This window comes from Candoia aspera, chromosome 2, assembly GCF_035149785.1.
Source record: "Candoia aspera isolate rCanAsp1 chromosome 2, rCanAsp1.hap2, whole genome shotgun sequence".
Lineage (NCBI taxonomy): Eukaryota > Metazoa > Chordata > Lepidosauria > Squamata > Boidae > Candoia > Candoia aspera.
In genome coordinates this window covers 108,303,787-108,330,076 of record NC_086154.1, presented here as the reverse complement: position 1 = coordinate 108,330,076, position 26,290 = coordinate 108,303,787, and the positions used below count along the sequence as shown (strand labels likewise).

The window sequence follows — 26,290 nt, the reverse complement described above, 5'->3', positions numbered from 1 at the left end:
TTTCCAGGTGAATATATTTGTCACAGAGAAGTTTATCAATGAACTTGTTGTCTATAGCTATACTTTTTTGTTCTTTTTTTTTTACAACAGTGGAAAAAAGAACGGGAGGGGGAGGGAGAGGGAGCAAAGCAGCCAATCAACAAAGGGAGTAGAATTTCCAGTTCAGTTCAAACAAGAGTATAGTTTTACCCCTCCTTTACGAGAAAAAAGGACCAATAATGACCTCGTTCTCAGCCAAAACACAGCAGCTAACCAATAAACAAGGAACCTGATGGTTTATTTCCTCCAATGAAATAGAAGCAACGGGGCAGAAGGGGTGGGGAAAGAAAGAGAAACATCCACCGCCTGGAAGATTCGAATCGAACGTTCATACACGCAGAGAATACTGCAGCAACCAATCAGCGGTCTAGGAAAGCGTGGAATTGAACGTTGAGGAACCTCCGGCTTCCCCCCTACCCACCCCGATTCTCTCCACATGCTCCTCCCCTGGATGCTGTTGTTTGTGGTGGTTTAGCTGCCGAGGATCTACGAGAGGGGAAGGGGAAATATCAACATAGCCTTGTTCCTGCCGACTGAAGCTAGAGAGGCCGAGAGGCGGCTTGGCTCGAACACGGCGAGGGTTAGCATAAATCCTCCGGAATAAAGAAGCTGCCTGGCGTTTCGGGGTGGAAGAGGAGAAGGAGAAGAAGCCTTTGTCGATTTTTTCCTCCCCCAAAACACGTACTCCCGCCGCCACCACCTTGAGTGCGTTCGGCTCTCCTCCTCCGTTCCGTGTTGTGGTTTCGCTTCTTTCGCCATGTCGGTGAATATGGAGGAGCTTCGGCATCAAGTCATGATTAACCAGTTCGTGCTGGCTGCGGGCTGTGCGGCGGATCAAGCGAAGCAGCTACTGCAAGCTGCACATTGGCAGTTTGAGGTGCGTTGCGGCCTTTCTGATTCTCCCTCTCCCCCCCCCCCCACTTTACCTTTCTTCGTGGGAGGCGAAAAAGAATCACTACGACCACCCTCCCCTGCCTTCCTAATTTTTCTGTTCTGGGGTCAGTGGCGACGGTGGTTGAAGGGATATTCTGCTGCCCTGCCCCCCACCGAGTAAGACGGGGGAGCCTTTCCCTTGGCACTGGGCATGTAAACAATCCATCAGAGCCATTTTAATAACTACTGTTTCTTTCTACAATGAGTGCCTTCCGGGGCTAGGAATGTGCTAGGCCTTTGCGTGTTGACTAATCTGTTGTTGCTGCTGGTCGTGGGAAAAAGGGGAGGGGAAGAAGCGGGTGGACAACATTAATATTCTTGAATTGGCCAAGCAGAGAGAGTGCGGAACGCGTGATCACACAGCCTACTTGTGGGCAGGCTAATTTGATCATTCAGATTGAATAAACTGTTTAAAAATATTCCTCCATGGATAGTGCAAATATCTCTAAAAAACGAAGAGTAGGCCGTTCCGTGGCTGAGTGTGAAGGCTTATCTTGCCCACCCATCCCCCTTCACTTGTTTCCTGAGTGAGGCACCAGATTTGGTAGCAAAGGAGTATCAAGGAGACTGTCCCCCCCTCCCCCGTTATTTGGGGAGGCAGTGGGGACATCAGTTTCTGAACTAGGCCTGCTAATATCTGCTTCTTAGTACCTGTGGTCTTTATCTACCTAGAGAAGAAACTAGATTGCGTGCTGAGATGTGGTTAGAAATTCTTGCTTTTAAAGAAGTGCCTTTGTTTACATATGGCTGAATCCTTCCCTGCTCTAGCCACAGTGTTTTAAACATGTGCTCTGTTTTGATTTACAAGACTGGAGGAGGAAAAGATTGGTTTCAGCCAAGCCCTTTGCATCAACAAGATAAGTGTCTTTGTCTATTTCTGCTGGACACAGCATTTTACTTACAGAAGCTGTTGGCTTGTCTTTTGCTTCCATTAAGCCAATCCCCCCCCCTCACATCTTCTTTTAAAACTACACATTTTGTTCCTCTGTCCTGGTTTTTAAGTTTAGAGATAGAGGCTTTCTTGTTGCATTTTAAAATGTTCCCCAACCAGCTTTGTTCGTACTATGTTGGACTACAGTTCACTTCATTCCCATTTGGAGGATGGCACCCAGCTAGAAAAAGCTGCTGTGGTCTCTTGGCTTGTGGGTTAGAAAACCTAGCTGAGGCTGAAGATGAAGACCTATGTATACATTGTCTTCTTGTGCTGTTTGTGGTTTCCTTTTTTCCTTCCTTCACCAAAGGGAGAGGAAAGATTAGCATTGTCCTAGGTCAATACTTTAAAAAAAGGTGGGGGAGTAACATGGACTCTGTTAATTTAAAATTATTTGTTTACAGCTAAAGTATTGGGGCTGGTCAAGAATCTCTGTAAAAAAATACGTTGCCATTCCTGCCCTCCAACTTGACTTTTCCCTTGGGGTTGTAGCTCCTTGTTCTAATAGTAGGCTTGTGTGTTTGTTTTTTAAACATAGACGGCTTTGAGTGCATTTTTTCAAGAAACCAACATTCCCAACACCCATCACCATCATCAAATGGTAAGTAGTTCAAACTTCTCAGGTTCATAGTGTTCTTCACAGTTCTCCCCCCTCCTTTTGTGGGCATTGGAAATTTACATCGGGATGTGCTAGTGTGCCTTTTTTTTTTAATACCTTGGGTCTTCCTTGTTTCCATGAACAGATCAAAACTATCCTTAGCCTTTTTCCATACACTTGGAAAGCACATCTAAAGGAGAAATGAAAGACCATGCTGAGCAGTGCTTGAGTTGTCAAGCCATGTAAATATGAGGAGGAACTCCTTGTCTTGGATATGCAACGTCTGCATAATTTTACACAACCTTTGATACTGGGAGGGAACAAGATCCTGCAGCCAGCAGTGGTTGTGCATTCAAAGCTGTCAGCTCTACAGACAGCCATATTGCTCTGCAACAAGAGAAACACAGACTGCAAATGTAAACAAGAGCCAAAATGTCTGCCAGGAAACAGGGACTTCTGCTTCTCTCACCCTCCTCCCTTCCTCCTCTGTCTTTACCTCATATGGATTTGTTTAACCATTTTTATTCCCCATAATTATTTAAAATCCAGCGAGTTTGGGAGAAAGGAGGAAATGTTGGCAAGCTTTAGGCCCCTTCCCCATCTCTATTAACGTGTTTCGTTTAAACTTGAGCAAAACTTTATGTGACCTTGGCTGAGGGCAGGGGTTTTTGGCAAGCAAAGGATTTTTATTTGTTTTTAGGAAAGTGAACTAGCATTGTGTGCAAGGATAATAACAGATACAGTCTAAGCTGCAGCATTTCACTTCTTGTATATTGTGTAAGCCTATGTATACCTTTAGAAGTGAGAAAGACTTAGGAAGAAATCTCTCAAAGAATTCTAATGGTGCTTGCCTGTTGTTGGCTAATGTAGATTTTTCTATTCTCAGAGCAACGTAATTGTATTTTCAACATTTATCTGTTTGTTAATGTATGCTTTTAAATGGAGACTTCAGTTAGATTTCATATTTTGCCTAGATGATGCAGAAATCTTAAATTTATTGAGATAACGACATGTTGTAAGACAGTATTTCTCCTTTAGAAGTATTTGTTAAAGAGAAAGTTTAATTTATGTTAGGAAGTTATATATTGTAAAGTTTAGAAAAATGTAAATAAGGTAACATCTAAGTGACTACTGGTTGCAGCAGAGGGCTGTCTAAAAAGCCTATTTTTACAAGTCTTTTTAAGAATAAATCTATATAGAAAATAATGAGCTTTAAAATAACTTTCTGCATTTTCTGAAGTTGACGACTGCTACTGTCAGATTTCAGTATTCTGCAACTGGTGTTCTATCAAAAAGTCCTGCATTGTTTTCAATGCTTACATGAGGAATGATGCTGGGCATGGCGTACATGGGTGATTGTAGTTTGGGAACTAGAACATAGCAATATCAGCAGAGTTTTATTAGAGCCAATCATTTAGACAAAAAAAGGGATTTCTAATGTAAAACTTCGCATTTGGCTTAGAAAAATAGTAGCAGTTCTGCAGTCTAAGACAGCCTTTCCAGACAGTATAATATGGCTTCAGAATATTTGTATCTGTTTATATAGTTTTATGGTTCTATTTATATTCCTGGGGGGTGAAATCCCAGGTTTATGCATAGTTGCTTTCTCCCTGCCTCCCCCCCGTGAAGTTCTCTGCAAAAATGATTGTACAATGTTGGCATGAAAATTCGAGCTTGGCAATAAGAAACTGGTATAAGGGATAAATGGTCTGTATGTGATTGCCAAGTGGTGACAAATGATTCATAACTGCCCTGGAAGCTAAAACAAACAGCCAGTGAGCTAATTTAAGCATGCTCTTTTAAACCTAAATGTGAAAGTAGATCTCAGGTTTGCTACTGAACTTGAAACATGGGTACAGCATCCTAGAGCAGCTTCCTGTGTGACTTGCAAGGAATCCTAGCCCTTCCCCAGTAAAAGGCTCATTGTCCTCAGTGAGGACTGGTTGACTTCCATGATTCCTAATGATTCCAAAGCTGTGGTAGGGAGGTCATCACCCTGGATTCTGTACCTGGGACTGCAGAATGAGTTTCCTGCTGAAAGTGGACATTCCTACAAAAGTTGTAATAAAAGCAATTTCAGCCCAAATTCCAAGACTTTTCCTGTGTTGGAAGCAGCAATTATGAATTAGGTGTCTTCCTGGCTAGAGTGTTTCCTTCAAAATGCTATTGCATGGATGCTTTGGATTCACACACTATCCATTACCCCACGTCCCTTCCTGCTTACCTTCTCCCCACTTACCACTCATGCTTTTCCTGCCACACTAGTTCATTTCTGTTTTAAAGCCCTTATTTGGCAATTGGAGTCCTTGCAGTTCAAGAACCAGAGTCGCAGAACTTCTGCGCCAAGAGGTCTGTGCCTTGCAGGGAAAGAGCCTTGGTGAAGATGGACCAGCAAGGCAGCAGTTGGTAGGAAGGGGTTAGCAAAATGCCTGTGGGGCTGAGTGCCTTTGAAAGGCGCTTTTTGCCTCCTGGGGATAGAGCGATTCCGAGGCAGCCCACTTTGTTTCCCGAGGGGCTGCATTTTTTATATTGCATTTCTGAACAGGTGTTGCTAGTGTGGAGGGGAGCTGACAGTGCCCTTTTGCATCCAATTGCTAGATCGAATTTCAGTGAAAGCTGGAGGTCTCAGTTAATATCCCAACCCAAAGTCAGCTCAGAATATTCAGGCGCCTTTTATCTTGTGCAGCCCCTTGTGCAACTCAACGAAGGAGGATTTCCGATTTGATTCAAGGTGTTTGAAATGCTTAGCACACAGCAGGGGAGTCTAGTTCAGTTGAGCCCGTTTCATCAGTTTTATAACCAGTCCTTGGTGCTGGGTATCCTTCTGCGCATATTGCTAACAAATCCATTTCTGCCTCTCTTTTTTTTTTTTATCCCCCAGAGGAGGTTACTGCTATTAACTGACTGTTATCTGCAACTTAAAGTACCCACACACGCGCACACACCACACACACACTCACAAGAAAAGCCCAAACTGAGTAAAATATGCAACAGGCAGAAGAAATCCATCCTCCCATCTGGCAATTTTAAAACCCCTTCTTCTCCTTTGTGTGCATCTTGTCTTTTGCCAGGACCTCCCATTTATTCATAACTCTGTTTGTTAGATGCAGATTTCAGCCAAACAGAACTGCCTGTGAACGTTAAGGTAATGCGAGAGCAGGGCCCATTCTTGCATGCTCTGGAATGTTTCTCCCAACTGCTGAGCATTAGAAGAGTTCACAGTTCCTGCATTTGCCAGGGACAGTTTAACAGAGATTGCAAACAAAGGATATCCTGTCTCCTCTGCGAGGCTATCTTCACAATTCCTCCCTCCCCCTATCTTTTTATAACCAGTTACACATTAATCAGGAAACTAATGTTCAAGTTATGATCTGCCCTGTGACTGTTCCCTTTGGCCAAGCCTTATTCACTACATTTCTCATTTGCTTCTCAGACAAATGTGGTACCTGGTTTTGTATTCCATTTTTGCTGCTTATGTTCCATTCCCCAACATGAACTGGAAAATTCATAGTTTGTGAAGAGAAGAGAATTAAGAAAGATGAACCTAAGAGAAACTTTATGGGATGCTTTATTTGAAAAATAAAAAATTACAGGTATCAGACAGGTATTTGTTGCCCGTAGGAAGGAATAATGGGAACTGTAATGAAAAACCAGGTGGCTGCCATGTTGGAGAAAGCTGATTACTGTATACTGTGAAGCTGATTACTGTATACTGTGAAGAAAATCTTGCAAAGATGCTGTACAAAAACCTATAGAGGGAAAATCTCTATCTATGATAAGTTGTGGGTAAATGAGTTACTTGTGTCGAGACATAATAGATTACCTTCATGCCGTGATGTAAACTGAATCAAACAAAATAAATAGTCAGGGATGGGATCTCTGCATATTGATAGGGCATTGGTGTTGTTGGGAGAGAATGTGTTGATTTTTTAAAAAAATCAGAGGGCAAACCCAGTGAAAATCATGCCCTTTTTTTCCACCGTGTGCTGAAGGGGTTTGGATTCATCAGAGTTTTCTGCAAATTGGGTGGGAAAGCCTTGATTGCAAGGTGTAATAGAGATCACATCCTAAAATTTCCTCAAACAAAAAGCTGATAGCTGCTAAAAAATTGGTGATACAGAATTTAAGGCCAGTGTATGATCCAATGTATTCAACCTGCAAAACCTGAGCCAGTTGTATCCTTCAGATGAATTTTCTGTATATTGCAATTGCTGAAATCCCAAATTATGACCCCCTTTGACATAAATAGCATAAAATGGGGGTACAAGACCCTTGAAGGGCCCCAGAATTCATGATGTCCTTGGATTGGTGGAGTAAGAAGTGAGTTCTAGGGATTGTGAATGGCCAGCTTCTTGGCCCAGTTGTTATGGCCATGGGGCTGTGAAGATGGAGGGCACCAAGCTGAGGAAGGAAGATAAAGTACATAAATTAGTGTCTTATTTATGTTTTGACTTCCAAAAGAACCAGCGTGTTATCTGTGGCCAACTTCTTATCTAGAAAGGTCTTCCTTAATATGCAAAGGAATTCTACAGTTTATTTGTGTTGGTGACAGAGTCTGGTCTGGGGAGTGTTGTGGTGTGAAGTAAAAGTCAATACATGGTTCTTCCATTTTGCCACAGGCAGAATGTGAGGTGGGAGACCTTTTCTTCATACCTACATGGAGCTGAAATGGAGCTTTTGGTACAGCCTTTTCATGCTTGTCCCCATCTCTTCCCTGTACTCTGTTAGTAGGATCTCCATTACCTTTTGGAGGGTGGAGGGCAGCCAGTCTCTGCCAGCAGAACTTGCACTGCTTCCCTCATCTGGCTTCCATTGTTCCATTAGTGTATCTGAACCCATGACCATCAGGAGGACTTGGATTGCTGCAAGGGAAGGGAAGATCTTTTTTATGTTCTTCCTCTTTCCACTCTGTTCAGGAGATGCTCTCACTAGCAGAGAAAGAGCTGAATCCAATTCTGTAAGTTTAGGGTTTGTTTTAACTTTATCTGGGTTTAAAAGTTGAAAGTGAACGATTAAAAGCAGCCTTATCATGGACACTTTTAAGATCTGAATAGTTTAAGATCTGTTTTCCATGATTTATAGTAGTTTCTTTTTTCTACCCAGTTTCAGTGTACATGCATGAGCCGGAAGGATTGTGCTGTTTTATTTCTCTTCCCCATTAGCCCTAGAATGATGATTCTAGAGTCTCAGAGAACATAAGAGGATCCATGTGGTGCAGAAATAATAGTTTAGGGCCAAGTTCCAATCCCTGCTCAGTCATGGAACTGATTAGGAGATGTTGGGTTAATTTTATCTCAACCAACCTGTCACACTTTTCTGATAGGAAAAATGGGGTGTGTAATGGCTGCCCAGCCAACATTAGTAGAAAGGGTGGGAATTTTTTAACATACTTTTAAATATAGCTTTAAAGCATGTGCATGTCTCATGGTCTTGGGGGTCTCGATGCATGAGAAATCAGCCCACCAGTATAGAAGGACAGCTCTGGAACTACAGTCAAATGAAACATGGTGGTTCCAACATAGCCTTCCTTAAAAAATATGCTCTTTTAAAGGAAGGCTATGTTGTATTGTACATTGTATTGCGATTCCCATCTTCCCCTATCCTTATAGGAGCTGACCAGGGGTTATGGGTATTACTATGTACATATCAGGACAGCAACAAGTTAGGGAAGACTGCTCTGACACAGCCAAGGGATACAACTAGATTGCTAACTATACAACCACAGAATGAATGAATGAATGAATGAATGAATATATATATATATATATATATATATATATATATATGTATGTATGTATGTATATGTATATATATTTATATTTCACTTCTTTTCATAGATATGGCAGACAGTTAAAGTTGTGTCCAGTTAAAGTTGTGTCATTTCATCTCAGGAAAAAATCCATTATTCCATGCTCAATCCAGTGAACTCTTACACGTACTCCTTTCTTGGAAACAACTTTCTACTGTAATATTAATGGTACACTGTAGGCTTGCCTAGGACTGTCAGTGACCATTAATATTACAGTAGAAAGTTGGTGGTGAATGGGATGCTAAAATAGTAAAAAGTGGTACAAATGTGCTTAGTTAATATAGTTTATACAGATGACAAAAGTTATATTTTCTTAGCTGGAATTTAGAGAGGTAAGTACATGTTCTCTTGGCCCCTCCTAAGTTTACTTTTAATGTTGTGATACTGCAATGTAATATGCAGTGAAGTAACATGCAATGGAGACTCACATGCCTGCATCAGAAGAATATTTGCCTTATGGCCTTTTCGTAGACCATAGGTTAGTTGTTTTACTGTCATAACCTCCAACTAGCCACCAATTGCATTTGTAAAGGCCTTTGCAGCTCAGTTACCCTCAGGCTGGATTCAAATACTGGTTTCGCTGGAAACTTCACTCCCTCATCATAAAACTCCTCTTGACCAAAGTCATCCAAGATTGATAACTTTCACTTTGTGTTACTGTGACCCACTCTCTGTGGGGCACCCTTTGAAAGCTTCAGTACGTTCAGAATAAAGTGGATAGAGGCCTGGTGTAGGGCGGAAAGAGGTTTAAAATAGTTCCAATGTATCCCGTTGCTTTTGCAGGCCTAAGTCAAAAAACTTTGGGGTTGACCTATATAACTTGATGCCAGGCCATATAGGGCATCTCAAGGACTGTCATCTGGGAATTGTGTTCTTCTCAGCCAGCTAAAATTAGGAGGGGTGTCTGAGATTTAAGGCACTTTTGCTACCCTGACTTGGGATGTCCTCAGGTCCATGTGCCTGATGCCAATTCATCTGTCCTTTAAGGTTCAGAGGAAAATGATTTTTTTTTAACTCAGGAGAATTAATATAATTAGTTGTTAGCTATTGTAAGTGCCAGTTGGTAAAAAGTCAGGTTACAAATTTCTCTCTCTCTCTCGCACACACACATACTAATAGCAACCTAAACTTACACACATTTGTACCTTTTTGTTAGACTGGCTATTTTATTCTGTTTTATTTTATTTCTCTATGTGTCTGTGTGTTTTGCATTTTTAAAAGCTTTTTTATCTTTTTACAAACAGGCAGAGTAACCTTGCTTGGAATGATTTTATTAACAAGCAGAGTAAAAATACATTTTAAATAAGTGATTATAGGGAGGTTATAGAAATAAGGAAGTCACAGCTTTGACCCTTGGATTTGATTGGTGTCTGAATGTGAATGAGCAGGACAGTCATTTGCAGATGGGGGAGCTATATTACAGAGTTCTTATAGTATGATGGTGTTGAAAATATGGGGCATAAATTAAAGCTCAGCTGTTTTCCCTTGTGTTCCAGCCCCCAAGATAGTCAGCTTGTGGTCTATTTATCTATTGAGTGCAATTAGGCTAGCTTTGAATATAGCTGCATACATGGGTATGAGCAAAAAAGAGAGTTTGGGGGTGGGGGGTTGTGCATTGTATCATTTTAATACTAAGGTTCGATAAATCTAGCAGTGCTCTGGGTGGGTGGGTGTACTCCAAAAGCTTTGGTTCCTTATTGAGGTGGCCATTTATCCCACAAATAACAAACTTCAAGTAGTTGGGGCTGAGTAGACTTTCAGATGTTGTGTGTGTGCTGCAGATGTGTGTTGGTCAAACCAGAAGTCCATTTGTTGCCCTTGTGCTCTTAGGATGGGCATATCAGATATTTGTGGCAGAGTCAGCACCAGGAGCAAGGGCCTAAGTTTCCATCTGACTGCACTCTCTCTTTCTTGTCTCACCCTTTTCTTCCTCCTCCCTTGCTGTAATGTTGAAATGTTGATGGTAATCTCTGTGGGGCAGGGCCATTTGTGTGTTTACTTATGATGTTCTGTAAAGCAGTGTGTACATTATTGGTGCTGTATAAATAGCAAGTAGAGTCAAGCTTTTTCATTATACTCTGTGTCAGCATGTCCATTATGGTATTACTACTGCTAACCTAATTAAGGGTTGTAGTCCCCCCCCCACTCCACACTCTCTCCCCCAAGGGATTATTTTAAAATATCAAGGATATTTAATATGTTTGTGGTTAGAAGACAGGCCAGAGATCGAATTGACAAATGATGTCAGGAACAGGAAGTTACCTTGGGTTAGCTCATAACTGGAATGGGGTTTTTTAATGACAAAACAAAGAACAAAAGATTAGAGGCAAAAATGAGGGTTTGGCAGCATCCCCTGCTAATCATCATTGTCTTGTAATCAGGTAAGGGAGAAAAGAAATGGCAGAATGGAGACGTGTATGTTTTTTGCATCAGTAGGGGAAATTGTCCTGCACTTTCTTTAGTGATAAGGAAGTGAGCAGGGGGGATTCTGATGTACGGACTAGGACATAGTTGAATGGTCACAGTCAGTGGCCTGCAGTCACACAGGTAACAGCAAATTGGTAATGACTTTGGTGTTTAGAAAAGGAAACTGAGGGGGAAAAAGCATTTCGGCCATTCTCCCTTCTCTCTCAAAAGAGACATGAAGACTGAGCCATTTTTACATTCTGGTTGCACCATCACAGGTGGGGAAAAGTAAATAGACCAGCTCTATTGAGATGGAATGAAGGGTTAATCAGTCCCTCTCTGGTTCTTAGTCTCAACTCAAACTAAGGAGGAAGATGGGGCATAAAAGAAGGCCCTACTTCTTATCAAGGTAACATTGAAAGATTAGTTAAGGGTTGAAGATAGTTGAAGAAGCCAAGAAGTTTAGTGAAGACTTGAAAACAGAAAAAGGACACATTGAGGAGAAGGAATGAGGGGCAGGTTACCCAGGAAGTGAACATACAGGTAAACTGGAATTGTTTAGATCAGAGGTTCTCAAACATTTTGGTCTCAGGACCCCTTTACATTCTTAAAAATTATGGAGGACCCCAAAGAGCTTTGATTATGTGGGATGGAGAGAGAGAGAGAGAGATTTACTCTTATTAGAAAGTAAAATGAGAAAATATGTATTTATTTGACTTCGTGGACCCCCTGAAAGGGTCTTGAGGATCCCCAGGGGTCCCCAGACCACACTTTGAGAACCACTGGTTTAGATGAATCTTGGTTGATCTTGAGTTTTGCCTTTCTCACACTGAGTGAACTGAGATTCATGGATGCTATGAATAATAAAAAGTGCCATTTTAGACACATTCAGGTTAAAAGAAAAACATCAGGATTTCAGTTGCCAAGTGAAGATGGCAAAATGCTAACAAGGGGCAAAAACAGAAGGCCTGGCCTGTTTCCTTTCCTTCCAGAGTTTAGGACACAGAATAATGGATTAAAATTACAGGAAGGCAGATTCTGGATGAATATTTGGGGGTGGGGGGTGGGGAATCCAATAGTAAGAGCAATTACTATGACAGGTAGTGGGCCCCCTTTTACTGGAGGTCTTCAAGTGGGGATCAGACAGCCATCGATCCGAGATGCTTTAATTTGGGTACCTGCACTGAGTAAGGAATTGGAAGGGACAGTTAGGCCAACGAGTTCCACTCTTGATTCTATGACTTCTCATTTTGGGCTTGAAAAATAGAAAATTCAGGATGTGTTGAGGTCACGTTCACCTCCTGATAGATATGCTGTAGATCTCTGGGAATGCGGTTTGGAAACTCAAACCCTTGACCTTCTTATAGGTCATTTTGTATGAAGCGCTTGTATGTTGGTACAAGAGCAGAAATTTGCTATTCCACTGACCCACCCTGCTTCGGTTTTAGTAGACTGATCGTGTGGCCATACAGACTCTATACCTGGCGGGATACAAGGGTTTGGAGCCTGACTGCCTTGCGCAGTTCACAGCAGGTGGAGCAGGAACGATATAAATGGATATGGCAAAGGCAAATGCTTTATTTACCAAATAAATTTCTTTGAAAATTAATTAAACAGAATTTGCCTTTAATCACGCTTCCTGAATCATGGGCTTTGAATGATCACAGTCCAGCACAACTACTTGTTTGCTCTATTACACCAACCTGCAAATTGTGTTAAAAAAGCAATAGCATATTGAGGTTGCTGAAGAGGCTCGTGGATGGTGGCCAGAGACCATTAGATTGATAAATAGGAAGTGGTGCAAGCTAGAATGAATAATTTAATTTATATGTTAGGGGTGATGTTGAAATCTGTTCAGCCATGCTTGAATCTTTTACACTGAGTACTGTGCATATAAATACTGTGCTCTGCACTTTGCAGTTTCATGTTATAAAGGCCTGGAAGGTTGCATCCTGCAGCCCAAGAAGACCAAATGCAAAGTCAAAACCTGGCAGCCGGTGAGGAGCTCTGTGTGGTCTTTGATGGGAAGAAGAGGCTTGTTCCTTCCTTGGATAACAAAATCCAAAGCCAAAAGAACAACATCAGGAAAACCCTTTGCTGAGGCCAGATGTCACTGAAATGTCTTTCCGGCTAAAACAACCAACCAACCCATAATAATCTGGGAATTAGTGTTGGCTTGGACCTCAAATAGTGTGGTATAATGTTTGCTTTCTGTTTAACTCATTCCAACATTTGCAAACCGCTGTGGTTCAGAATGACATTGTGTTACGCAAAACATTTCCTGAATGTTAGGGACAGCAGGAACTTGGTGTGAAATGAGCACATTCCTTCTGGGCAGAAGATCAGGTTGCCCCTTTGTACAATTGACCTTTGAAGAGTCAAAAATATTTTATGGCAAATGCATAAAACTATATAGTGCACCTGTATCAGGGAGGTGTGATTTGGCTGCAGTTCCATGGGACATGGCTATCAGTTGCTTATAGACAGGAATCTTCAAACATCCAGAAATTCACTGAAAGGGCCACACTAGGCAGAGAAAAAGCTCATCTAATTTATGTAGGAATCCTCCATTTTCTGAACTTTTTAATTTTACCCTCCAGCTATACTGTAGTCTGTGGTTTGGTTTGGTTTGGTTTGGTTTGGTTTGGTTTGGTTTGGTTTGGTTTGGTTTGGTTTGGTTTGGTTTGGTTTGGTTTGGTTTGGTTTGGTTTTTTCCCCCCATTTTGCTGGGTGTCTCATCTGCATATTTGCATCCCATTAGCCATTTTTGGTTTGTTCTAGGAAGAGGTGTGTGTCAGTATCAGTATATATGCCAATCTTGCCCTTTTTAATCCATAAAGGTATTTTATTTTACAATATATTAATTATGCAGAATTGCTGCAGGTTCAAATGGATGTTTTCTCACATAGATAGTGATAGCACAGTGTGGACTTACAAAAAGCCAGAGCTGAGTAACGTGATCATTCTGGCACACACAAATGCTTTCACGCAAGAAATGCTAATTAATATTTCCTTGGTTATTGATGCTGTTGGAAGTTTTGCAGTTTCCAGGGCAAGATCCAGAAATAAAGATAACTGTGATGTTTGTGGGTGTCTGTGCATAGATACAAATGCGTGTGTGTGTGTGTGTGTGTGTGAGAGAGAGAGAGAGAGAGAGAGAGAGAGAGAAAGAAAAAGACAGACAGACCTGGCAAGCTCAGGGCTATTTTTCCTTGTTTGGACTGCTTTATGTGCTTCAGTCTCCTGGTGTTGTTAAAGAAGACTTTGCCCTCCGTGAGCAATTAAGTTGATTTATGCAAGAGAGGCCAAGCCTAGTTCTTCTGCCTATTTAGCCTTAGTTCTGCCTTCTGGTGCTCTGAACTATTGGCCATGGTGGCTGGGCATTATAGGAGCTGTAACCCAATATATTTGGAGAAGGTTGGGGAATAGAGCAACTTCTGTTAAACATCCCTCTTCTTTGCAGCAGGAAAAAAATCCCAAAGAGAACTGTGGTAGACTAGCCGTCCCATAAACTTTAGTGATGGTGTCTTTTTGGTGCCACAAAACTCAGTCCATTGAATTGTTTTTGTTGATATTTGAATAGGGCAAGCAGGAAGGTTGAGTCACGGATGTGGAGCATTACGCAATAGCTTCCGCTTTGCCGAAACCTCTTTGTTGTGATAGGCCCCGTTTTTCCTATTCTCGGCCTGCTGCTTCCAGGCAGACCAGCTAGATGGGAGGATGGGGGTGGTGCAGCTGGGACAGGCAATCTATCCTTTTTATTTTAATTACTTCCACGAGCTATAATGGCATATTCATGCAAATAAAGTGAATTGTCTGGATAGCATGTTGGATGCCTTTGCTCATCAAAGGCTACCTGTAAGGGCTCGCTAGATTTTTTAATCATACACTTTAATCACCTATTTTAATATAAAATAAAAATGATTGAGGAACAGGGTTTGGGCCAATATTTCTCTCTCCTCCAGTCTTCTGTTAGTCTTTGGTTGGCTTGTACCCTCTGTTTTTCCCTCCAGGCATTTACTGTTTCTCCACATGCACCCATGTATTAATTCACTTTTATTTGTTGGATTTATACCCTGCCTTTATTTCATTAGTCCAAGGCAGCACGTGTAGCACTTCTTCCTCCTGTTTTTTCCCCACAACTCAGTGAGGTAGGTGGGCCCCGAGAGAGCGTGATCAGTCCACAGTCACCCGGTGAGCTTTTATGGCTGAGGGCAGACTTGAATCTAGCTTTCCCTGGTTTTAGTCCATCACCTTTACTCTATAGCTCCTTGCTCTTTCGTTTTGTTCATGGAGAATAATCCACATTTTTTCCTTCTGAACCTGGCTTCACCATTTCCCCACCTCCCACTGGAAAAAGGAGGTGTAATGTCACCAATTTTTTTTTTTTTAAACCCATCATCCTAGCACCAGGCCTGTAATTGAGAACTACAGTAGAAAAAGTGTGTATTTGAGAAGATATAATTAGAATGTTGACAGGGAGTTGTTACAGCTTACCAGGAAGTAAAGAAGCTTGATGAGGGGAAGGCTTCTGCAGCCTTTTGTTTTGGCCTCTCCAGGGCATTTGTGATGATGCAAGCTGCTGTCTGAATTTGTTTGTACATGGGACGGGAAAGCAGTCTGAGGCTTGCTAATACGATTAGTCTAAATATCACAGAGCTGATGTTCTACGTTTTGCAACACCAAGTTGTTACATTGCCTTCTGGCCCAGATCTAGTGACGTCCTCTCCCTCCTGTTGGCTTGCCATGGGCAAGTTACTGTTTATAATGTTGACTTAGCAGAACTGTGGCTTAGCTGCAAGAGCCCTTCAGACAGGCTACTATAAAATATATGTCTGTAGATAAGATAATTTTACACTTATATCCCGATCTGATTTAAATACCTTTCTTCAATCTGGTTTCTTTCAGATAATTTGAGTAAATAATAAATAATAAGTTGAGTAAATAAATGATACAGCCATGTTGCCAAGGGCTTATGGGACTTAACGTCCAACACATTTCAGGAGGGCCTCAAGTTGGGGAAGGCTGTCTTAGATTATTCATTCTACAAGTGCAAGAGATGATTTTGCTTTAGCATGCCAACTCTGCCCCAGTCCCACCCCACAGGCATTTATCTGAAGGGTCATAGCTGGGAAAAAGAGAGATCATGGACATGACTGGTTGCAAAAAGCTTGTTTTGTTCCTAAACTTTAAAAAGCAGCTGCATTCTTTCTATTTTTGTTTGCACACATCTTTATAAACCAGTGTTTCTCAACCTTGGCAACTTTAAGATGCATGGACTTCAACTCCCAGAATTCCCCAGCCAGTGCTGGCTGGGGAATTCTGGGAGTTGAAGTCCATGCATCTTAAAGTTGCCGAGGTTGAGAAACACTATTATAGACCCACACCAATACGTATGTGTTTATGTGTATATACCCAGACAGAGATGCTATAGCCTAAAAAATCTTTCTGAATATCTCTTTTTCCTTCTGAAACATTACTCTTTCTTGTTGGATTTCTCCAAGCCCAGTTATATGACTACAGTGGTTGCCTTGGGGGGCCAGGGGGCGGGGGAAACAGTACAGCAAGAGCAGAGGAGCCACTGTTGGCTTGTTTTGTAACTGTTTTGTTGTGGTAACGGTGCTGCTCTGTCACTGTGCTGTTGTTGACATGGCCCCGGCTTTCTAGCGAGGGCAGCTGTTCTTCGTGTTGGACGTTAATTTGTCTTTCTTGATGTACTGTTCTGTTTTTGCTGCCGTGTTTATGGGGGGAGAATATCAACGTGACCCCCTCAGACCCTTCTTTTCATGAAGCAAAGCTGTAGTTTTTGCATTAAGGATGCATTTGCCCAGAATTTAAGCTTTCTCTTCTGGTATTGGAAACCGGGCAAGTTGGTACCATAAAGAATAACGAACATCAAAGAACCACACCTTTAACCACCCTGAAGAAATAGGGTTAAGCATGGCTAGAAAGCAAGCAAGTGGCAAGACATAGCCAGCCTTGGATGATTTGAGAAATCAGGATCAGGCCCAGGTAACACTTGGCTGGGAGGTTGCTGTGAAATCTGAAGGCCGCAAGCTAAGCTGGGAATTAAAACAACAACAATGAGCAAACCGCTTCCATATTGTTGCTGGGAAAACAACACGGACCTGCCCCTAAAGTCACCAGGCTGTCGAACTTGACTCAAGGGCCGCCTTCACTCTATCTAACGCTTGTTGAATGCACTTTGCACCATCTTTCCAGTCACCTAGAACCCTTCCTTGTGTTTGACCTTGAAAGATTACATTGTTAGCCTGGCAAAGGGTTGGATAGCAATTCAGAATATGGAGGCAGGGGTTGAAGTGGCAGAGGGAACCCGGGCAGGATAAACAGCAGAAGTGAGAATGTCTGCAGCCTTTGGGATTTCTGAAAGCCGTGTCCACAATACAGCCCCAGCCTGTAGCCCTGAGTGTGTGAAGGGACCTGTCTCCTGGCTGCATTTAATGACTGTGGGCTCTGATGACTGCCTCAGCTGCCAGATATTTTAATTTTTGTATTTGTTGTAATTATTTTTGCTTTTATTTTGGCATTGTTTGCCACCCAGAGTCACGTGTTGAGATGGGCGGCTATACAGCTTGAATGAATAGACAAACAGATATTCCTTGCTGCTTGAGTAGTTGGATTTTCTCTTCACTTTTAGAAGCTGTCTTCCCCTCCTCCTCCCTTTTTAAAAATGAATAAATAAAAGTTTCAAATGTTACTGAAAATAAACTTTGGGTCTGCTTGATGGGGGATTTTTTAAAAGTCGCCAGTGTGAAACCAAAAACAGGTCCAGGTTAAATGCACTTGGCAACCAGAGTATATGTTTTACACATTCAGCTCCCTGAGATTAGAGAATTGTTTTTAATCTGTAGTGAAGTGACATTGGGGGAGGAATAGATTGGTCTGTGTTTTGAAAGTTTTGAGATAAGATGATGTTTTCTTATTTTTTAAAATTGGGTTTATTTGTAATGTGACTTGCCTACTCTCACACAGCACTATGAAAGCCCATATACTAATATCAGTATGCTGTGAGACAGAATGAAGGTGCGAAGGTGTGAAAGTATTGTAAAAGGTTAGACCATCAAATTGTTCTTCTGCAGGAGATCTTCTAAGAGCTTTCCCCAACTCATTGGTCTCTCAGGATGTTAGGGTGATAATTCTCAGAATTCTTAGCCCACTTGATCAGTGGAATCCTTAGTCTGAGCACATATGGTAGAGCACCAACTTGTGAGAATGGTGTCCTATGTGCAGAGTTTAGGTATATTGTGGCTAACTGACTTCTGCCATGAAACACTTAACAGCTTGTCTGTTACTTTCTACAAAAGGTCTTTTTGTGATCTACTATCACCGTTCATTAGTTCCACAGTAATATTTAAATAAATGTTAAGGTCGCATTTGGAAATAAGTCAAAACTTTATCAGATGGGGAATTGGATCTACATTCCTTTTTCTATGGTACCTTATCATTATTCTCAATAATATACAGTTCCATTGTGATGCTAACATGGCAGGGACCATGATTAGATGCAGAATGGAATCACATCCTATGGCTTGATGTAGAAACCCCCCAAACATCTCCTTTATGAGCCTGTGCTCGTAATAATGGGAGCAATGGAGAAAAGCAGTTTTGATGAATGGACAACTGGGTATAAGAGAGAGAGAAATTGATTTGTTGAATAAAAAATGAATGTGTGTGGTCTGGATCAGAATGATAGGTTTGGGTATACAGCATTATTTGGAAGGAAGTTAGAAAGAGAACATACATTGTGTAATGACTCTGTGGAGCACCACATGTAAAATTGGTGCTGGAAGAATACACTGTAGGTCACTTAATAAAATTACTTGCCTTAAGGCAAATTGCTTTAATCCTCACAGAATCTTTGATCAGTTTCCTCGGTAATTTTTGCCTGAAAGTATGAGGATTTTAATTTTTTAGAAAACTACTAGTAATACCATCCTCTAAGTTGAAAAATGTGATTATCTCCACAGCCTGAAGCTAGATCAATGTGATGATTCTACCTTACTTCCTTTACATCATGAGTGGGCAATCCTTGGGTCAGATACCCCTCCAACTCACCCCCCCCCCGCGCACGCACAGTCATAGGATTGTGCTACTAAACTGATTGATTGATTATATGCCATCAAGTCATTTTCAACTCCTAGTGACCATGTAGATAGAGGGCAAAATGGCCAATTTTGGGTGGCACATTTTTCTCTATTAGGGAATGAAGGATAGGATTGGTAGCAGGAGACTTCTATTCCCATCCTTAAAGCTTCCTACAAACATGAACATTGAATCAGATGGTATATATATATCTAAGAAATAAATTTAAATGGCCTAGAAATATACCACTAAATGTCATCCATTTTGATGCTGAAAGTTGGTGGCATAAATTTCTTGCATTGGGAGAGGAGTTAAGGATAGGAATGGAAGGCATTTGCTTCCCAGAGTTTTCCTCCCTTTAACCCACATGCAGCAAAAAAAGGGGGGGGGGGCTGGATGTTTTCAGCTACTCTTCCATGATATCATAATGGCACCCTGCAGCCCACTAAGATAATCTAGAAGCTGAAGCTGAGCTTCCAAACCCTCAAACTTTGTTCATCCTTGTCTTGATCCTATATACAAATAACAATTATTCCACAATTGTTGATCTCTTACATAGCCCCCCCTCCCAAAAGCTCTTTTTATGTGTAAGAAAAAGGTATTCAGCTTGGGGAACCCCAGGATTTTCAGAAGTCTAAAACAAGTTAATGCAAGGTCCAGAAACAGCTCAGTAAAAATTTAGAATACTGGTTGGTGGAACAGGTTGAAATTGAAACCAACCCCAGAATAAGCCTATTGAAGAAAAGGTCATACCCTGACATGTTTTATATGACCAAAGACACAAAATATGAATACTTTTTTTTATATTTCCAGGTGATGGGAAGCTGTTTTAGCTGTTCTTCAACTGGATGGGAGGCAAATGAGGTCCAGTCCATAATTTTAGTTCATAAAAGGATGTACAATTCCCACTTTGTGTATAGAAATGATCTTATAGAACATTTGATAAGTAAATGGAAACATACAGAAGCCATTCCCATGGTATGAAGTAATTGCACATAATATCTTTAGAAAGACAGTGTCAGACTGGTTGACAGAGTCTCTTTTAGGAAATACAGTGTTGTGTAAATAATGGGTACATCTCATTATGCAGGTGCATCATAATGGGTGAGGCAAGGCTTAATATGCATACATTATTGGCAGGATTTCAGCCTCTTTTGGCTGGAAGAGTTTCAGGGAGTGTTTGTTTTTAATGGGGTTGGGAAATGGGTACACTTGCCCTCCTTTACCCCATTGAATGTATATGACTAGTGAGAATATAAGTCCACCTGCTTTTTAACCTGTTTTATTTTATAGGAAGAATGAGGGCAATGCATGGGGTGCAGTGATTTGGTACAGTTCCTCTGTGTCTGTCCTCTACCCCAGAGGTTCCCAACCTTTTTGGCACCAGGGACCAGTTTCGTGGAAGACAATTTTTCCACGGACCAGGGTGGGGATGGTTTTGGGATGATTCCTGACCTTTTATTCTTTTTTCTTTGCACTGTTTGGAGATAGCAGCCAATGGGCTTCTTTCTCTGACAGGAGGCAGAGCTCAGGCGGTAATGCGAGTGATGGGGAGCGGCTGTAAACACTCAGGTTGTAAATTTGCTCGCTCGCCCATTGCTCACTTCCTGCTGTGCGGCCCGGTTCCTAACAGGCCAGAGACCGGTACCGGTCCGCAGCCCGGGGGTTGGGGACCCTTGTTCTACCCTATAGATTCAGCCTTGTGTGGAAAACTACTCAGAATGAAATAGTAGTTTCCTTAGTGCGCCATTCAAACTAAAATGTGTCCTTGTCCCAAAAGGGGGGGAGAAAAAGAGTCTGAGGCCTGAGAGCATTCACCTTCATTTACAAAAAGGAAAAGAAAACTTGAGTTGATACAACATAGAAGAATTGGGAAATGGAATACAGCAGGTCTACACTCATCCTCAAAACAAAGGATAGCTTGAGCGTAGGGATGGCTTGTGTGAATTTCACCTGGCAAGAAAGCTGGATGGTAGCGCTGGGAACAATAGGGTGTGTAGGCTGGGAGGCCTGCCTCTGATGCTTCAGGTTGGTGCACCTCCAACTGAGGATTTAAATATAGCTTTTTGAAGACAGAGTAAAGGAGTAAGAAGGTATTAGAGGATCTGAACACTTGCTGGGGCGAAAGACCAAGTCCAGGCTGTGCTGTCAGAACCAACAGACTGTGTCCAAAGCAGTGTTGAACTGCCCAGGTAGGATCACCTGAAAAACATGGCTCCTCCCAAAGAGTTTGGGTGGAGGCATTAAACCCTGGGATGGGGGCCTTCTGGAGGAATCTGCCCCATGCAGGAGGGAAGGCAAGGGGAGTGTTCCAATCAGGCTTTCTTTGCCCTGCAGTTTAAGGATCCAGAAATGTATACCCATCCTCTGCTTCTGTTGACAATTGCAATTCCACACCTTTATTAATAATTCTTAACATGCTCTAGTTGTACATTTACCAATATCAGGCAGAAGATTTATACCGTATGTGTTCAGCAGTCTTGAAGCATACTCTTATATTGAGTGTATTTTTATTTCAGGGTATAATTGCCCTGGAATAGTTGGTTTTTAATGCAGAGTGAAGCTGCCATACATGAAGATAACAACCTTCGAAGATCAGGCACAAAATGAGTTTCTGTATGAATGACAGAATGCAAAGAGTGTGACAGAAAAGATGGTGCTTCGGTCATTTTATGGCTGTGTCTCCATGGACTGTTTCTGCAAGGGGAACCATATTTGCTGCAATTGACTCTTGTGATAGCTTAAAAGTTTTAACACCCTGCTCTCCCTTTCACCTACTGGAATGACATTATTATCATTAACTGGATTGTCCAGGTTGTTGACCCTTTTTAGAACTTAAATTAGAATGGAGGCCCAGGACCACCCCAGTTGTTAAATTCACCAGAATTTCTGTAGTTGCAAGAGTGTCTTTTTAGGTAAAAGTTCCTTGAGAGAGCATCTAAGTGGATTGCAAAATAGTGGGGCCAGATTTAGGGTGTGCACAAAACAGAAAATGTTCTCTTTGAAACCTGAACCAATCATACTACTGAAATTCTGCTGAACTGTTTTGGATCAGCCACAGTTTAGCTGAAAAGAAACCCTGGACTCTTGGTTGTTCCAGGAGTTAGCAGAAGTAACATCCAGTCACGTTTGAATTGGTTCCTGTGTGCACCAAAACACCAAAGACCACATGACTTGGTTTTGCTGCAAAGTACCCAAAGCTCACTGTTCAGTGCACAGATCAAGTCATGAAGGGAGTGTTCTGTGCAGCCCTAGACCCAGTGAAAGTACTGTATGGTAGATAGAAAAATGGGGCAATTAATTAGGAGTGTTTCATTATATGGATACTTCCAAATACCACCATATCTTGCTATTTCTGAACTCTCTGAAGTATCATTTCTTTTTAAGAGCTAGATGGTCCACATACTTTAATCAAGAAGCATGCTGCAGTACCCAGGGCTGGAAGGGATGCTAATGAGATACGATAATAGTGCAAGGGCAAGTCCAGGAATTCCCCACCTCCCCCAGGTGGAACCTGGTCATGATACAGAATACAAGAGAGAGTCTTCCACATAGGAAAATGTAAATGCCCTGGTAAGGGAGAGGTTACTCATTTGAGATGCCCATGACTGTAAGTCACCAGTGCTACAGTACGGTATTGCGTTAATGGAAATTATGCAAAATGTATCCATTAATGCTTATTTGCATACTTCATTTTGATGGCATATAGGGCTCTTTTCCATTCTTTGGAATTATGCTAGAAGTTTTATTTGTGTTTGTGGGTCAGTGAAAACTTGCAACACGACTAGCCTGTACACTTTTCCTTGTGGCTAGATTATTCCTGTGATTTGCAATCCATAGATGTTCCATCAATTCTCTCCAATTGCAGGAGACACTTAACTTTAATTTCCACCAACTAACCAGCTTCAGGGACACCTGGAATTTATTTATAATCTGGGCAGCAATACTTAACTCCTCTAATGCTCGATTATATATTCATTAGAATCTAGATTTAGTATGAATACTTTTGCAGTCAGTCACTCTTGCTTCCCTGATTCATTATGGAGTTGCAGAGCTTCAGGCTTTTTTCAGATTGAAGCTTTGGTCCTACGCTTTCTTGCCATGAAATTCAGGCTTGAGAGAAAGCTGGTTCTTTCCTCCCTCAGCAGAAGAGTAACACTATCCTTTGGAAACCTTGCTTGGATGCTGTAAAGGGGCAATATGTGCCTTTTGGTGCCTGGGCTGTTGGTCAAGGGGACAAAAAAGGATGATAGGCCAAGCTGTTAGTTCTTCTTGTACTGGTTTAAACGGGTGCAGCTTGCCCTTCTCCATGACTAATGCTGTAACAGCCATTTCCACAGCCTGATATTCTTTCCTGCTCTTAATTTCTCTTTCCTCCTCATCTGTAAATTGTGCTTCTCAAGAAGGATGCTCAGATGATAAACCTAGCAAGCTATTAGGCATCAGTTAGAGCCAGATTATGACAAACATCTATTAATTTCTGAATTGCTGCTGCCTTTTATCTTCCTCCAGCAGCATTTACAAAGACAAGGGGTATCTCCTCCTTGCTTCTGAATATGAGGGATCCACCAACTGGAATCTCCTTTCTCCCTTCCTCGTTCACCCAGAATTGTGGGAGAAAGTTTAGTTCCTAAGAACCACAAACCACATCTGACATTATAAGAAGCTTCTTGCCAAATTAGGGATTGGAACAGTGCAACCGTGAATGAAATAAAGGGCAATTCACAGGCTAACTGAATTGGTAATTCTTTAAAAAATGTTCTGACCACTTACTGACTGTACAGTATCCCATTCTTTGCTCTGCTTATCAAAAGTACACATGCAGGTTCCATTGCCTCCCATCTAAGCAGTGCTGAGACAGAGTGTTCTTTTAAAATCATTTTCAGAATCCTCCTTTTAGTTAGGGTGGTGAAAGAGTGATGAAAAGAATGATGTAAGAATTTAGCTTTTAGTGTTATGTTTACTTGGGGCTCAGTTTCCACTAACAAATGTGGAATATGTAACAGAGGGTGGTGGTCAAGCTGGATTGATTTTAACATAGAACAGGAAAGTGTCACTCTGTTCACCTGAGTTAGATGTAAAAGGTTAAGAAGTGGGGTTGTAGTTCAGTATTCACTGGGAAAACACTAGGTTTGGGTCTTGGGGTCCAGCCTTTGTTTTCAGCTGCTTGATTGGGCTGGAAGATACCGTGTGTTTGGCAAGAGAAAACTACCGGATCTTCAGGGAGGATAGTTTTTGGGGCTGGTTTAAATGCTGTTTCTTATTGCCTTGGGTGCTACCATATTGGTACTATGTTGATCAAATGGTGGGAATCCTCAGTTATAATTCTGTTCCTCTCTCTTCTCCAGATGTGCACACCCAGCAATACTCCAGCCACACCACCCAACTTCCCAGACGCTCTAGCAATGTTCTCCAAGCTGCGGACTTCAGAGAATCTCCAGAGCAGCAATAGTCCTATTACGTCCATGGCATGTTCTCCTCCAGGGAGCTTTAGCCCCTTTTGGGCTTCTTCGCCTCCCAACCACCAACCTGCCTGGATCCCTCCTTCATCACCAACCAGTCACAACCTCCACCATCACCTCCACCATCAGCAGCCCATGTGGCCTCCTGTGTCTCAGCCAGGGCCCCCTCAGCAGAAAGCCATGGCGGCAATGGATGGCCAGAGATAAGACTTAACATTTTTGGAATGGGAAAGAAGATGGGGCGGGGGGAAGAGGATATGGCAAATCTGAGGGAGGCATGGGAAATGGGAGGGGGCATTTTTTTTTCTGAAGATCGCACTGGAATATTTTATAGTTTTTTTTTTTAAATTGATGATATATCATCAGTTATCCCCATGGTCCTTTTCTTCTTTTTCTTCTTTTCTTCCCCTATCCGCTCTTCAGGAGAGTTAATAACTGGTCTCTTCTCTTTTTTAAAAAGAAAAAAATATATAACTATAATATATAAATATATAAATATATCTAATGTATATACATCACAAATGAAAGCAACGGAATTGCAAAGATCCAGGTGGTATTCTAAGAACGCTGCTTGGAAAGAGAGGCAGCTGCGTTGAAAACTGAATAGAGGTGCCTCCCTTGAAACATGTAGGTGTGCGTGAGGAGAGGGAGGGCTTAGAAATTGGGGCTCCCTTGTTTTTGTTGTCCTTTCCTTTTCCCTTTGGTTCCCAGGGGTGGGGCAATACCTGTAGCAGCTAGATGGTTGAGGGGCCTTGGGCAATGAGTTACTGAAGGAAGCCACATACCCAAAATTATAGCTGCCCTTGTCCTTGTGGGAAGGGACCAGGGCTGGTGTGGGAAGAAGTTGCAGCTGAAACACGGGGACTTCAGAGGGCCTGTTTGACAGAGGATAACCTGCTGAAGGAATCCAGCACCCCACCTTCCTCTCTGTCAGCTAGGGGTGATTCTTTTGTTGTTAATTTTCTGCTGCAGAGGCTGCTCCACAGAGTTTTCCTGTGGGCCACAGGAGAATCTGGAAAGAAATAATGGAATAATGCACAATGCCTCTGTTATTAGACAGTTTGGGGGCTTCCTCTTCAAATAGCATGTTGAGTTTGGCCCACAACTTTGTGTACACATAAGAAGTCTATTTTTGCTCTAATGTCTTGGACAGGAGCTAATATATGTGCACTCTAACAAAATAATTTTGATAGCCAGCTCTTTCTCCCTGTGCAGGCTGGGTTTTTTTTTTTTTTCTCCCTTGCTGCTGTTCTGTTCTGTTCTGGTTTTTTTTTCTTTTAAGAAGGGGGAAGATGCTCTAACTTGGATATAAATTTTTATCCACACTCCCCCACTTTGGCCTATTGAAACTTTCATGATGGCTGCAACAGGTACATCCCAAATCACTGAAACTTGTATCTTACCATGAGTCTTTTCTTGCCCTCCCTCCCTCCCTCCCTCCCTTCTTTTTGGAAAAATCTCTTCAACTCTCAGGCTGATTCCCTTTAAAAAGGACAATGTTTAAGCATTGGGGAGGCTAATCCTGAAGGGAAACAGCTTAAATTTTCAAAGGCATATACACCACAGAGACATGAGCTATTCCAGAAGATGGATCTGTTGAAGGAAGGCTCCTGAATGCTCCCTTCAATCCAGTGGCAGGCCAAGAGTTGAGGTTCTACATTTTTTAGGTTTTAAAATCAGAATCTTGCTTAAACAGGTTGAAGGTTTTTTATTAATTTAAAAATAAAAAAAAACACTTTTTTAATCTGACTGGTCCTTGCTTTCTTTACTTTCAAACTTTGTTGCTGTAGACCCTAAACATAAAAATAGCTGATCTCTCTTAAGTCTCATAATTAAGAATTTATAAGAAGGCAACATGTAACATTGCAACTGCCAGCTGAGTTCGTGAATATAAGTCAACCGTTGTCGGTATTATATTTGCATTCCTTCAGAACAGCTGTTGTGCTGCAGATTTTAAAGAACAAACACTTTGATGCCACATTCTTAAGCCTAAACAGTTTAACAGAGCA

At 41.8% G+C, this 26,290-nt stretch overlaps 1 protein-coding gene across 1 annotated transcript; it reads left to right on the top strand.

Annotated features, from left to right (window-relative positions):
- Window positions 1-351: 351 nt before the first annotated feature.
- UBALD2 (UBA like domain containing 2) lies at window positions 352-26,021 on the top strand. The gene is made up of 3 exons (XM_063293003.1): window positions 352-916; window positions 2,442-2,504; window positions 24,168-26,021. Exons 1-3 carry the CDS (start codon window positions 797-799, stop codon window positions 24,486-24,488), a joined length of 504 nt encoding a protein of 167 aa, XP_063149073.1. The 5' UTR covers window positions 352-796; the 3' UTR covers window positions 24,489-26,021.
- Window positions 26,022-26,290: the final 269 nt, after the last annotated feature.